Source organism: Cucurbita pepo, chromosome LG09 (genome assembly GCF_002806865.2).
Source record: "Cucurbita pepo subsp. pepo cultivar mu-cu-16 chromosome LG09, ASM280686v2, whole genome shotgun sequence".
NCBI classification, from domain to species: Eukaryota; Viridiplantae; Streptophyta; class Magnoliopsida; order Cucurbitales; family Cucurbitaceae; genus Cucurbita; species Cucurbita pepo.
In genome coordinates, this window is record NC_036646.1 from 887,801 (window position 1) to 900,022 (window position 12,222).

Below are 12,222 nucleotides of genomic sequence, written 5' to 3' on the forward strand. Positions count from 1 at the left end.
CCCCCCCACACCCAAACACATATCAACACCAATTCCACATGATGTCCAATCAGCAGTTATCTGAAGGGTTTAAATTTCAGGTTTTGACACTTCAGGCGTCAAATTTAACATCCGAAGATCTGACCATGACGGTTCTTGCTCCATCTTCATCCTCTTATCCATCCGTCATTTCATTGAATTCCTCATCATCATCACCTATGAGTCGATACTGGGTTTTAAATGAAGTTGCTGGTGAGAAGTATAGTACATCACTGGAAAGGCCGAGATCAATCCCTGTTGCATCTGACAATCAAAGACACAATGTTGATTTTGGAGGCCGGCCAATTCCTTTTGAAGAACTATCTTCTCCCATGTCAGATATCATACCAAGTGCTGGTTTAGGTTGCTCGCATTTGTGCCTCCAGAGTAGAATTCCATTAGGGTAATAAACAATTCCTTTCTCACCGTATCAATAGTTTTCCCAGCACTCATTGTTTGCTTGGTCTCTGCAGATGTATTCCTTCTCAATCCACAACTACCATCAAACTTGAGCTACTTCCCTTGACTGATGGCATAATTACTCTTGAAACGTTACAGATTAATATCAAGGAAAAAGGTAATGATTGTCATTATTTTATTTTCTATGCTCTCTTCAATTATGTATTTACTGTGTCCCATCAAAGAAAATTTATTTACCTACTGTGATAAGAAGCTAAATGGTTCTGCTCAAGTATCTATTGTCCCTTCAATCAATTAAAAGATTAATAATAATAATAATAATTCTTAAGTGAGCTCCATACTAAAATTGAGAATCATTTCCCTAGATTTTTGTCCCTCCTTAAAAGGAATATGGAATCATTCTCATTTCCCTTTTTCCCAACGAACAGATTTTTTCCCTCTCATGATTTTATTTGTTTCGATAATTCAAATTTTATTTCTATGCCTTACATTAGGGAATAATATCTTCATTCTTATTATGCGCAAGATCATAGATATTGTTCTTATTGTGCCATTCTTCATGCTCATTAATTTTTCATGTAGATTCATTCGCATTCTCGTTTGCATTAACTTGTCATGATCTTTTTTAAAGTTCTTAAGTAGAAATTCCTTTAATCATTTTGGTGTGACAGGTGTTACGTATATCCCCGAGCACCCACTGAAAATAAATGCGACTTCCAGCATTTCTTCTGCGATTATTTAAGATGGTTCCTAGTATTTCACATTTAATCTCGAGCACTGCAAGGGCCCATCCAAGGCCCGCCCTTTCGGCCATTCTTGAATCAGAATTTTTATGGTTTCTAGGCCAATCAACGACCATTCGCGCTCGTTTGCCTTCTCTTTGAGTGTGCTTGATATACCCATATCAATCTATCTTGGATATATAGCTTTTAGTTGTGTGTTGTAAGTTGTGTATCCCTCGTCTTGGAAATGGAATCGATGTACATCCTGGAATCTCAAAATATATACCTGTTTCACTTCTTTTTTTTTTTGATTGTGCTTCTAGGTTACTGCACCCAGAAAACAGTGGAGAAACTGTGAATCTGCAACTTTTTCTGTGGCTGCTTTTTGATACATTAGATTGTAAGCTTCTATTCTTGCATCTATTAAAACCGAAGTCCTTTTCAGATATTCTGTTCCTGAATCTAAACATAATGCTTAACGACACTGTCATTATGCCTCCTTTTCATCCTTTCTCTAACATGTAATGGTGCCTATGAACTGTCCAACAGGACGTTTTCTGCGCGGAGCAATCATCCAAAATAGACCACACAAAATTAAGCCAACTTCACTGGACAGGTCTAGTCTAAGTTTCAGAATTGAATTATTGATGCTGTTCTTGATATTTATTGGATATTATTTGACTTTATTAGTTGAAAATAAATCTATTTAAATTCAATAAAAAAATATTATAAAATTCATGTCTTTCTCTTTTCTTAGAAACAAAATATTACAAATATGCTTCAATGTGTGATTGCTTGTGCTATGGTTAAAGCTAGTGATTTGAAATTTGTAGTTGATAGAGGAAATTTGTTGATTTTAAGCAGGAAAGGAAAAAAAATGTCTCTTTAGGCCTGCCCACTACCAACCTCAACATGTCGGGATATTTGGACACCCACCTAGCACCCGCTTCACTTACACAATTAGTGTAGTGGGAAGTGGGAAGCTGGAAGCTACTTGCTTGAAAGAGCTAAAAGCACCCCCCTCTTGAACCTGAACCTCTATTTCCTTACCTTGTTGAAGGTTGTTGAAGGAGGTAAGGCAATTTCGGCTCCTCTCCTTCTCGGGTCGAGTTGCTTCACTCCTCTCTATCTTAACTTGAACTAATGTTACTCCATAAGTATAGTTTAGGTTCAAGGAAAAGTAGTGTAGAAAGTAGTGCATAGTGTTACTCCATTGGTCCCCTTGCTATGGTGATGAAAGTTCTTTGTCATAGGCTAGAAAAGCTTTGGAGGGCTTGATGGTCTAGTTTTTCTCCACACCTTTTGACTTTTATATCTAATACTCACATATGCCAAGCCCCTAGTGAAGAGAGTACAATAACACATTATTCCCTCCTATATGTAGAAAGAGACTGTGGGAAACAACTAAAATCAACGTTTCCAAGATATTTTGAACTAGGTGTTTAAAATGCTCGACAGAGGACTATCACTTCTCTACTGCAAATTGAGTATCTGCAGTCAAACATGATAGAATACTCTTTACAACCAATAAGTTTATGATATTTTATTTGATGATGTACCATTCTCGTTAAATAGATATTTCTTAAACCCTACGTGTTACTCTATTCAAACCCATTTTCTAAAAATTTCATCTTTATTCTTCAATTGGTGATCTTTTTATGCGACATACCCGGGAGTAGTTCAACTTTTCACTTTATAAATAGAGCCTTTCTTTGAAGTGATATAAAAATTTTCTCGGTCATCAATTATATTTCATTGCTACAATCATTTTGACAAAGATTAAGACTATTTTTAGTTGAATTATTTGAATGATATCATTTATTGTCATATGAATTTGACTAAAATTAGAACATCCCATTCTTTTGAAAGATATTGCCACATAATTCAAATATTTTTTTTAACATATGAGAAATAATTGATAGTGTCCAAAATTGTTTACAACAAAATAGAGAATATAAACACCAAAATTGATTTTATGACATTAATTTATTCACTTAATTAATTTTATTTTACGTTAAAAATAGACCCCACAAGTTTTTTTTTTTTTTTTTTTTTTTTACAGCAATTATTTGATTCTTAATCTAAGAAAATAATTTTAAAAAGAAATAATAATAATAATAATAATAATAATCTACATATAAAATACCGGTACCCTTTTTTGGCATCATAAGTTATAAATTAAAATATATTATCATGTCATGGATGTGTCATTTTCATAGTGTTATTATATAAACTTTAATCAAAATAATTTACTACAACGAGCTATTATTGTCTAAAATTAAATTAAAAAATAATTAGTTTTAATCAATAAATTTAAATTTAAATCTAGAATGACGAAAGTCAAACTATGTGGTGCACGTTTATGCTTCAAAAGTCAATCATTTATTCTTTGAATTTGCATTAAGTCTTTTTAAATAATTTTAATTATATTTTAAATTTATCATCAAACAACATACTTCAAATAAGTAGCCTTAAATGAACCAATTTATGAATTTATAAAAGGTAATTTTAGGTAAAATTAGATTATTTAATATCATTAATTAAAATAAATAAAAAATCCACTCAAATATTTTTAATATTCACAATTTTTAGCTTAAAAATAATGTGAAAAATAATGAATTTAAAAGTATTGATAAAAATATAATATATTTTTTTTCTAATATCAAAATAATTTCTCTCTGACAAAGACATTCACAAATTGACAATTTATTTAATTACATTACATATAATTAGTAAACTGAGTCAAATAGTTTTTTTGAAAATGAATTAAAATTATAAAATGTTTATTTTGAAAATAATAAAAAAAATTAATGTCCAAATCATAATATCCTTTGTGTCAACAAAATTAGATCGATCAATAAAAAGCTTGAAATGATTGGGGCTGGGCTCTATTATTGTAATTTAGGGCGGAGGGTGGGGTAGGGGTAGAATCGGTCTTTCACATATTATTATTATTTTTTTAATTTTCCAGAAAAAAATAAAATAGAGGGAAAATTGAAAAGAGGTGCGTGCAAGACACCGAATAATTTGACGTGCGCATTCAAATCCGCCCACGAAGGCAGACACGTCAACATCCATGTGGGGCCATGGTCATCTTCTCTCTCATGCCCGTACTGCCCGATTTTCCCACTTTCGATTTGCCCGAAATGTTTGGTCCATTCTTATTTGGCACCCCGGGCCACGGTCAGCTGACACGACCGGCAGTTTGGTCACTGCCCGTTTCCCCGGGCAGCTACGCTAACTTTTGTCCAGTCTTTGATTCCATTGGAAAATGGGAAAAAATAAAAATAAAAAAAAAAAAATAAAGGAAAAAAAAGGAGGAGAGAGAATTGAATATTTTTTGGAAAATAAATTTCTTTTTCTTATCTATATTTTAAATTAATTAATTAAATTTCTTTTTGTGTATAAAATTTATAACTTTACCAGCTTAAAACTAATCTAGTTGTTCTTGTTGGAGAACCCATCTTGGGGATAGTCTCGATTTTTTAGGCGCAGAGATTTGTAAGGTTAAGCTGTGAGGAACTTGGTGTATCATTGTCTGTTGATGAAGGAGGAGGAGATTTGTTTATGACCTCATTCTAGTCGATTGAATTTCGCCTTCTGAAGGGTTTCTTATGGAATTCATCGATTTCTATACGATCTGGTAATCTTCTTCTCAAGAACTGGATGTTTTCCTCTTTTTTGCCCCAAGTGAAACGAGGTAAATTTGAGTGATCTTGTGGTAGTCTTCACTTTCGTTGTTTCGAAGCCAAGTTGAAGTAGCGACTCGAGAAGGTAAGGCACTGGATGGTGTTTCGGATTCGGGGGGTTTTATGCGATTATCTGTGTTCTTTTGGGTAGTTGAGCTATGGAGGTAATCGCTGAAGATGGGAAAGTTGTGTCTCGGGTAGTGACCGAATCGAAGGGGGCAAAGAAGCAGAAGAACAACAAAGAACAGGTTGAAACTGTGGAAGAGGAAACTGGCTGTTGGATTGCTCTGAGGATTTTTCGTAGCTGCATTTCTTCGAGATCCAAAGTTGATAGTTCGATTAGTGGGACTAGTATTAACTATGGTAATCACTTATGTTCTTGTCATATTCTCTGTAGTTCGCTTTCTGGCTTAAACCTTAGATTCATTGTTTTCTGGGATTTCCTGTAATTTCTAATTTGGTCCATGTTCTTTAAGGCTCTCATTTTGTTTGTTTTGATTTGTGAACATTTTACTGATGTCAGCATCCGTACTTGAAATCATTGAACAATGCGAGTTCTTAATCTCGCATTATCGTTAATTGACCCTCACTTATGGATATGAGTAGATGATTATTAAGTTTAGGAAAGTTGTTAAGGTAGTCCTGAGCATAAGTCATGGGGGATTTATTGCTTCAAACCAGAAAATGGATCTTGAAGCTCTTCTGAGCATATTGTGAGACTTATCTGGTAAAGCTTCAGTAGAAAGCAGGAAGAGTTTTCTTGAACGCAGCCTTTACCTTATGAACCAGGAAGGATCTTCTAGACTTATGAAACCCCCTGTTGCAAATGCAGACCAATTATAATCTTCGAACCAGGAACGATGCATACTGACTGGTGATATTTTGGGTTGACAATGGTTTGGATGTTCGTGGAAATAGTCGTGAGAGGTATGGTGCATCGTAATCTTCGAAAGGTTGTAGATGGTGGGTAAGTTACTGATTGTTTATAGGGATGGGGAATTTATTCGTTATTTCTCAAGTAATGGAAGGTCGAAGTCAACTGAACATATAGACTTGGAAACATTTTAATGGAGGTTTTGAGTTCATTGTTGTGCTTCAAGTTTATATTATATTGAGTATTTTTCTAACCTTTTGTCTTTTAAGAAAATTGAAGTTTCCTAATTAATGGTCTTTTTGTGTCAGCTGAAAGCAAGTCTACGGTGGATTCGAGTAGAGACCAGCCGACGCCTCAAGAGATATCTTCTACAAATACAAGTATGAGTAATGCAGAGAGTAATTCATCCACTTCCAAACTAGAAGAGGAACTTAAAATATCTCCTCATCTACGGAAATTTTCATTCAATGATCTTAAGTTGGCGACAAGGAACTTCAGACCGGAGAGTCTTCTTGGTGAGGGCGGTTTTGGTTGTGTTTTTAAGGGTTGGGTTGAAGAAAACGGAACTGCTCCAGTTAAACCTGGCACAGGACTCACTGTTGCTGTTAAAACGCTCAACCATGATGGTCTTCAAGGCCATAAAGAGTGGATGGTTTGAAGCTTCTCTGATCTGTTGTCTTTTTATATGTATATTTTAGAGTTTACATTTTTCATCCTGTATGGATGGTAGGAAAATAACCATATGTTCTATTTTCTAATCGATGCGCCGTGTTATGTGGCAGGCTGAGGTGAATTTTCTTAGTGATCTCAAACATCCCAACTTGGTCAAACTTATCGGTTACTGCAACGAAGATGATCAAAGACTGCTTGTATATGAGTTCATGCCCAGAGGAAGCCTGGAGAATCATCTTTTCCGGAGTATGTAACTTCCTTTCTTATGATAAAATTGTCCATTCCATCCATCCTGTAGTTTTTGGGTAAATAGTGCATTCTTTGAGTCTCTAAGTCCATGGCTTATGATTTCGGGTCTGTTAACTAGTTGATTAGCTAAGTCTTAGGTGTTTAGAGATTGATCCATGGCTTCTGTTCCTCACTTGTAAAACTCTACATCATATGCAGGATCTCTACCACTTCCGTGGTCTATTAGGATGAAAATTGCACTAGGTGCTGCCAAGGGTCTTGCTTTTCTTCACGAAGAAGCGAAAAGGCCGGTTATATATCGTGATTTCAAAACATCCAACATCCTATTAGACGCCGTATGTGACAGAAACTATGGTTATAATATGTTTTTATTCATTATGTATCTTCCTGACAATATCACTCTTTTAGGAATACAATGCCAAGCTTTCTGATTTCGGACTTGCAAAAGATGGCCCCGATGGAGATAAAACCCATGTCTCTACTCGTGTGATGGGAACGTATGGCTATGCAGCTCCAGAATACGTAATGACTGGTGAGTTTTAGAACATTCAATCTTTTTTAGTAAGTATAACGTGTTGTGATTTACATTCTTGTCACTCGTCAATTCTCTTGCCCATATGCCCCCATGGCACGCAACGCTCGGATTAAAATTGTAGAATTTGGAAGTCTGGATATGTGTTATCTTGTTAGTCTACTAGTACCTGTTCATTCTCTTGGTGATTGTTCGTTTTGGTCTGATAAGTGCCCCTATGGCAGGACATCTTACATCAAGGAGTGATGTGTATAGTTTCGGAGTCGTTCTTCTTGAAATGTTAACTGGCAGAAGATCCATGGACAAAAACCGTCCTAACGGTGAACATAATCTTGTCGAGTGGGCACGGCCATACCTAGGAGAGAAAAAGAGATTCTACCGTTTGATAGACCCTAGGCTTGAAGGGCATTTCTCAATAAAAGGTGCTCAAAAGGCAGTACAATTGGCTGCTCAATGCCTTAGCCGAGATCAAAAGGTCAGACCCTTAATGAGTGAAGTTGTTGAAGCCTTGAAGCCTCTCCCAAACCTCAAGGACATGGCAAGTTCATCTTATTATTTTCAGACAATGCAAGCCGACCGTGTCCGATCGAGCCCAATGGCGAGAAATGGCTACCACACAGCTGCAGGACCAGTTCCGAAGAACGGGCAGCAACTACGCAGCCATTCAATCGCCAATGGATCTCATGCTTCTCCATATCATCATCAGCAGCAACCCCATCCATCTCCAAAACCCAATGTCAAACCCTGAAACTTGGGTTGTTTGGTAATTAATCAGTAATTATCTAGTTGTGTTAACCCATCTCATTTTGTCAATCAGTAGTTTTCCCCCCCTTCTACCTCAGTATAGATAGATGTTTATTTTGCAAACAGCATTTGCTGGTGGATCATTGAAAATGCTACTGATAGACATGTCTGCTCTATCACCACCTTGTTAAAATGGGAAACCTGGCAGAAGAGTGTACCATAGCAGATGAATTTTGTTCATCATTTTCAATGTCATATTATTTTGAGAAAGAACAGAAAGAACTCCATATCCTTTTCCTCTTCATTTTTGTGGGTCAAGACCTTTCATTTTAGTGAAAGCTACCTGTGAGCTTCCAACCATTCACCTTGGTTGTGGAGGGTAACGAAACATTCCTTATAAACGTGTCTAAACTTCTCCCTAGTAGACGTGTTTTAAAAACTTTGAGGGAAAGTCTAAAGAGGACAATATCCGCTAGCGGTAGGCTTGAGCCATTACAAATGGTATTAGAGCTAGACACTGTGCGGTGTGTCAGCGATGACGCTGGCCTCTAAGGAAGGTAGATTATGAGATCCCACATTGATTGGAGAGGAGAACGAAGCATTTCTTATAGGAGTGTGGAAACCTCTTCCTAGTAGACACGTTTTAAAAACTTTGAGAGAAACTTCGAAGGGAAAAATTTAAAGAGGACAATATCTATTAGAGGTGGGCATGGGCCGTTACCGTAGATCTTAACTTGGATGATCAAGTTGAACTAAGAAAAAAGAACTTTGGAGCACCATATAAGCCTGATGATTGAATCAAGGGGTTTGACTGCTAAAAGTTATTGGAATAAGGATTCATTTGTTGTTGGAATCATCGTGGAGATTGAATGGCTTCTCATCTGGTTTATATATTATATAACTTATTGACATGTGTGTTCTTACGCCATATCCACTTTCTCAATGCATACACCAACCGATCGAGAAAGCAGAGGTATGCAGCTATGGACAAAATATTATCATAAAATACAAGATTGTGGGTGGCCGACGGTGAACCGAAAGGTCCCGAACCGTTCGGAATCCGCCGCGTGGACGGCAGAGAAAAGAATCCATCATTAGAAACAACTGAAAAGACCTGACCCATTTCGGCAAATTCTGATTCAGTCGAAGCTTTTGAGTGAAAATGGGTTACCTAATTCGCACAGTTCCTCCACTATGGCGCTGAGTAATTGCTTCAATGATGAGGAGAATGACGCGGAGTGTGTGCGGTCTGATCTGTCTTTGATTTCCACTTGGGATTCACTGTTACTCAGTTCCAATTTTCCATTTGTCACCACAAATTCACTCGCTAAGAGCGAAGATTTCTCCGAAAGCTTCTGGGTTTTCACGGTGCAGGTAAGGTGTTTGTTGTATGTCCTGTTTCCTTTCTTCAGCCTACGGATATCACTGTAGTGTTCTCAATGCTTTCTGAAATCTTGGGTCGTATATCTTTTCTATGTCAATCTTCTCAGGAGGATCAGAAACTAAGCTCATGATCATTCATTAGTTGGATTCTGGTCTTGAATTGCTCCTATGAAGATGATGATCGTCCTTCCCAGCTGCTGGCTTGGAACATGGAGCAGCCATTTGCTTGCTCCAAGTTCAATGAAGTGATTCAACCTGGCATCTGGGGAACTTGATACAGGACACTTCTCTTATCTGCAGCAGCCTGAGATTCATTCTGAAACAAGGACAAGGGTTGGCTTCTTTGAATTTGCAGCTATAAGAGGTGTGTTTTTCTTTTCAAAGCAAGAAACATTCATGTTCTAGGTTTCAAGGTTACTAAAGTTACTCGTTGTGAGCTAAATTGATTGTAGATCAACGGTAATTAACATATACTCAAGTTAAAATTTTATAAGCTATTTGATCACACGAAAGCTTTTGTTTGTTGCTTCGTTGAATTGTGCAGCCAAAAGAGCTCGGTTCTTCTTTCGAAAGCAAGAAACCTTCGTGTTCTATGTTTCAAAGTTACTAAAGTTATTTGTTGTGAGCTAAATCAACCGTAGATCAACCGTAATTAACATGTACTCGAAATTAGTCCGGTCCTTGGCTTTAGTGTTGTGAAATGGGTCAAAGAAGTTTTTTTTTTTTTTTTTTTTTTTTTTTTTTTTTTTTTTTTTTTTTTTTTTTTTTTTTTTTNATTCACAAAAGAAAAGTGCTGAATGAAATTCGGCCATATGAAAGGTATATTTATTTATTTATTTATTTATTTATTATTATTATTTTAAAAAAGAAAAAAGCTATAATTATTTATTATTATTGTTATTTTAAAAAAGAAAAAAGCTATATTTATTCTGATAAATAAACATTGAAAAATTACGAGGAAAAAGACTTAGTAATCAATGTTCATTTTACTTTATATTTAAGACTTTCAAATTCTCGACGATTTTTATTCAAACATAAACTTTATATTATGTTTATTATTATTTTTAATTCGAGTAAGAATTTGAATCTTTCGATCTAAAAAGAATATTTTAATCATTAAATTACGTTTAAATTCACTATAATAACCGACCAAATATCGAGTAATTATTGAAATTTAGATATTTAATGTTCTTTCACTTGTTTTATTTTATATTTAAAATGTAGTTTTACCTTTTTGCCCTTGCTCATTAATTTGTGGAACTAACTATTTTCTAAAAAAACATTATCTTCCAAATACTTAACTAAAAAACTTTTGCACTTTTTTACCTAAAAAAAAAAATGATTTGATGATGAGATAACTAAAACTAAGAATATTACCTAAAATTTTTAAAACCCTACTTTTTATATAATAAAAAAAACCCATTTTTGGGGATTTTGTGAAAAAAAAATTGGATTTTAAATTTTGGGTTCATATGCACGTAGGTGAAGAGTGAAGTGACGTTCCAAATTTTTTTTTACCGAAAGGGTATTATAGTCATTTTCATTTCAATCAACGGCTATTAAAACATTTTATGAAAAGGAGTCATTTATGTAAGACAAGGCGCTTTCTAGCCCTTACCCTTCACATCAATATTATAAAGAGTAATAAAGTTACCTAATTTTACTTTTCAAAAATAAAATTTGATCTCAATAATATACCTAATATTTTTCCATATTAGAAAATTATAAATACCCATAATAAAATGAGATTTTTTAATAATTATTTTACCATTTTCTGAATAAATAAATAAATAAATAAGATTTCCAGATGTTCAACAATTCAACAATTGCAGAGTGATAGATTGAACTATCGACATTTATAATGATAATCGACGTCTTATCCACCGAGCTAACCTCAAATATGAATTGAATGTGCTGTGATAGAAAAAAAAAAAAAAAACTAAAAAAATGTGACATAAAACAAATCTAAATCTTAGGATATGACATATATAAAAAATCTCACTATTTCTTAGATTCGTGAACCTAGTTTAAGTTAGAGAGACCGAGAACATTTTATAAAACTCACCCTCGATATAAAAAGACTCTTGCAACTTTTGTGTAAATCCATCAAAGACAGTATCGGTGTGAGATCTCACTAAAAAATCTCTCGTTGGTACACGCGTTTTAAAATCTTGAGGAGAAGGCTATACGAAAAAGTTAAAAAATGACAATATCTATTAGGGGTGGACTTGCACGGTTATAATCTAATACAGATGATTATTATGAGCGTGGTCTGAGACGTTTCAAAATTTAACAAAATAGGGTGAAACATATCTTTTACCAAATTGATAGGGAAAAAGAGAGAATTTGGAAGGAAATAAATAAAGAAAAAAAAGAAGAAATGAATTTGAACTATTTTGATATGTTTTCTTTTGTAGACCGCAAAATAAGTACAATTCTTCACCGCCCCGGATATTTTGCTAAATCTGCAAACAACCCGCCAGAGTTGCCTAATTACATGAACCCACCCCAATTAAAACTACTTTATCTATTTCTGCCCCTAATTATAATATAAAAAACTAACCATGCACGTTTCGTTTCGTTGAAAAAGGCAAATTTAGATACTTCACGTCAAGGTCCTTGTACTTTTTCAATTTCATTGATTTTGATCTTTATTTTTCCAAATTTTCATTTTAACCCCTATATTTTAAAAATCTTTTAATACGAATTTATAAATACATTTTAAGGAATTTAATCAGCATCGAAAAAATAAAAAATAAATAAAAGGACCTAACTGATCAATTAAAATTAATAAATATTTTTTAAAAATATTAAATTTATTTATTTTCAAATTAAAATCTATTTTAATTAACAAATATCGTCCACTCTTGTCATTTATCTTCAATCTCTTTCTCGTTTCGTTTTCGTTCTTCTCTCTCT

The 12,222-nt window shown here is 34.5% G+C and overlaps 2 protein-coding genes and 1 long non-coding RNA gene across 6 annotated transcripts in view; all 3 read left to right on the top strand.

The window, feature by feature from the left end:
* The window catches only part of LOC111802210, a 6,750-nt gene extending 4,897 nt beyond the window's left edge, over window positions 1-1,853 (top strand). The window contains exons 8-12 of one of the 4 annotated variants that reach the window (XM_023686494.1): window positions 81-421; window positions 492-595; window positions 1,110-1,380; window positions 1,484-1,560; window positions 1,710-1,853. In XM_023686494.1, coding sequence (XP_023542262.1) covers window positions 81-421; window positions 492-595; window positions 1,110-1,180 — 516 coding nt within the window. In that variant the 3' untranslated portion in view covers window positions 1,181-1,380; window positions 1,484-1,560; window positions 1,710-1,853. Of the gene's footprint in view, window positions 1-80; window positions 422-491; window positions 596-1,109; window positions 1,561-1,709 lie in introns of those variants that run through there. The other 3 variants (XM_023686493.1, XM_023686495.1, XM_023686496.1) reach the window with 3 other exon arrangements.
* A 2,759-nt stretch (window positions 1,854-4,612) lies between these two features.
* LOC111802216 (probable serine/threonine-protein kinase PIX7) lies at window positions 4,613-8,224 on the top strand. The gene is made up of 6 exons (XM_023686502.1): window positions 4,613-5,212; window positions 6,032-6,375; window positions 6,506-6,641; window positions 6,843-6,979; window positions 7,053-7,176; window positions 7,401-8,224. The coding sequence occupies exons 1-6, from the start codon at window positions 5,008-5,010 to the stop codon at window positions 7,922-7,924; spliced, it is 1,470 nt and encodes a 489-aa protein (XP_023542270.1). The 5' UTR covers window positions 4,613-5,007; the 3' UTR covers window positions 7,925-8,224.
* A 320-nt stretch (window positions 8,225-8,544) lies between these two features.
* LOC111802226 lies at window positions 8,545-9,906 on the top strand. Its single transcript, XR_002816237.1, has 2 exons — window positions 8,545-9,294; window positions 9,411-9,906. It is a non-coding gene; the product is annotated as an uncharacterized LOC111802226 (long non-coding RNA).
* Window positions 9,907-12,222: the final 2,316 nt, after the last annotated feature.

Coding starts and splice junctions, on each gene's coding strand:
- LOC111802216 (XM_023686502.1), top strand. CDS start 5,008: ATGGAGGTAATCGCTGAAGATGGGAAAGTTGTGTCTCGGGTAGTGACC. Junction 6,376..6,505: donor AAGGCCATAAAGAGTGGATG/GTTTGAAGCTTC, acceptor GTTATGTGGCAG/GCTGAGGTGAATTTTCTTAG. Junction 6,980..7,052: donor CCAACATCCTATTAGACGCC/GTATGTGACAGA, acceptor TCACTCTTTTAG/GAATACAATGCCAAGCTTTC.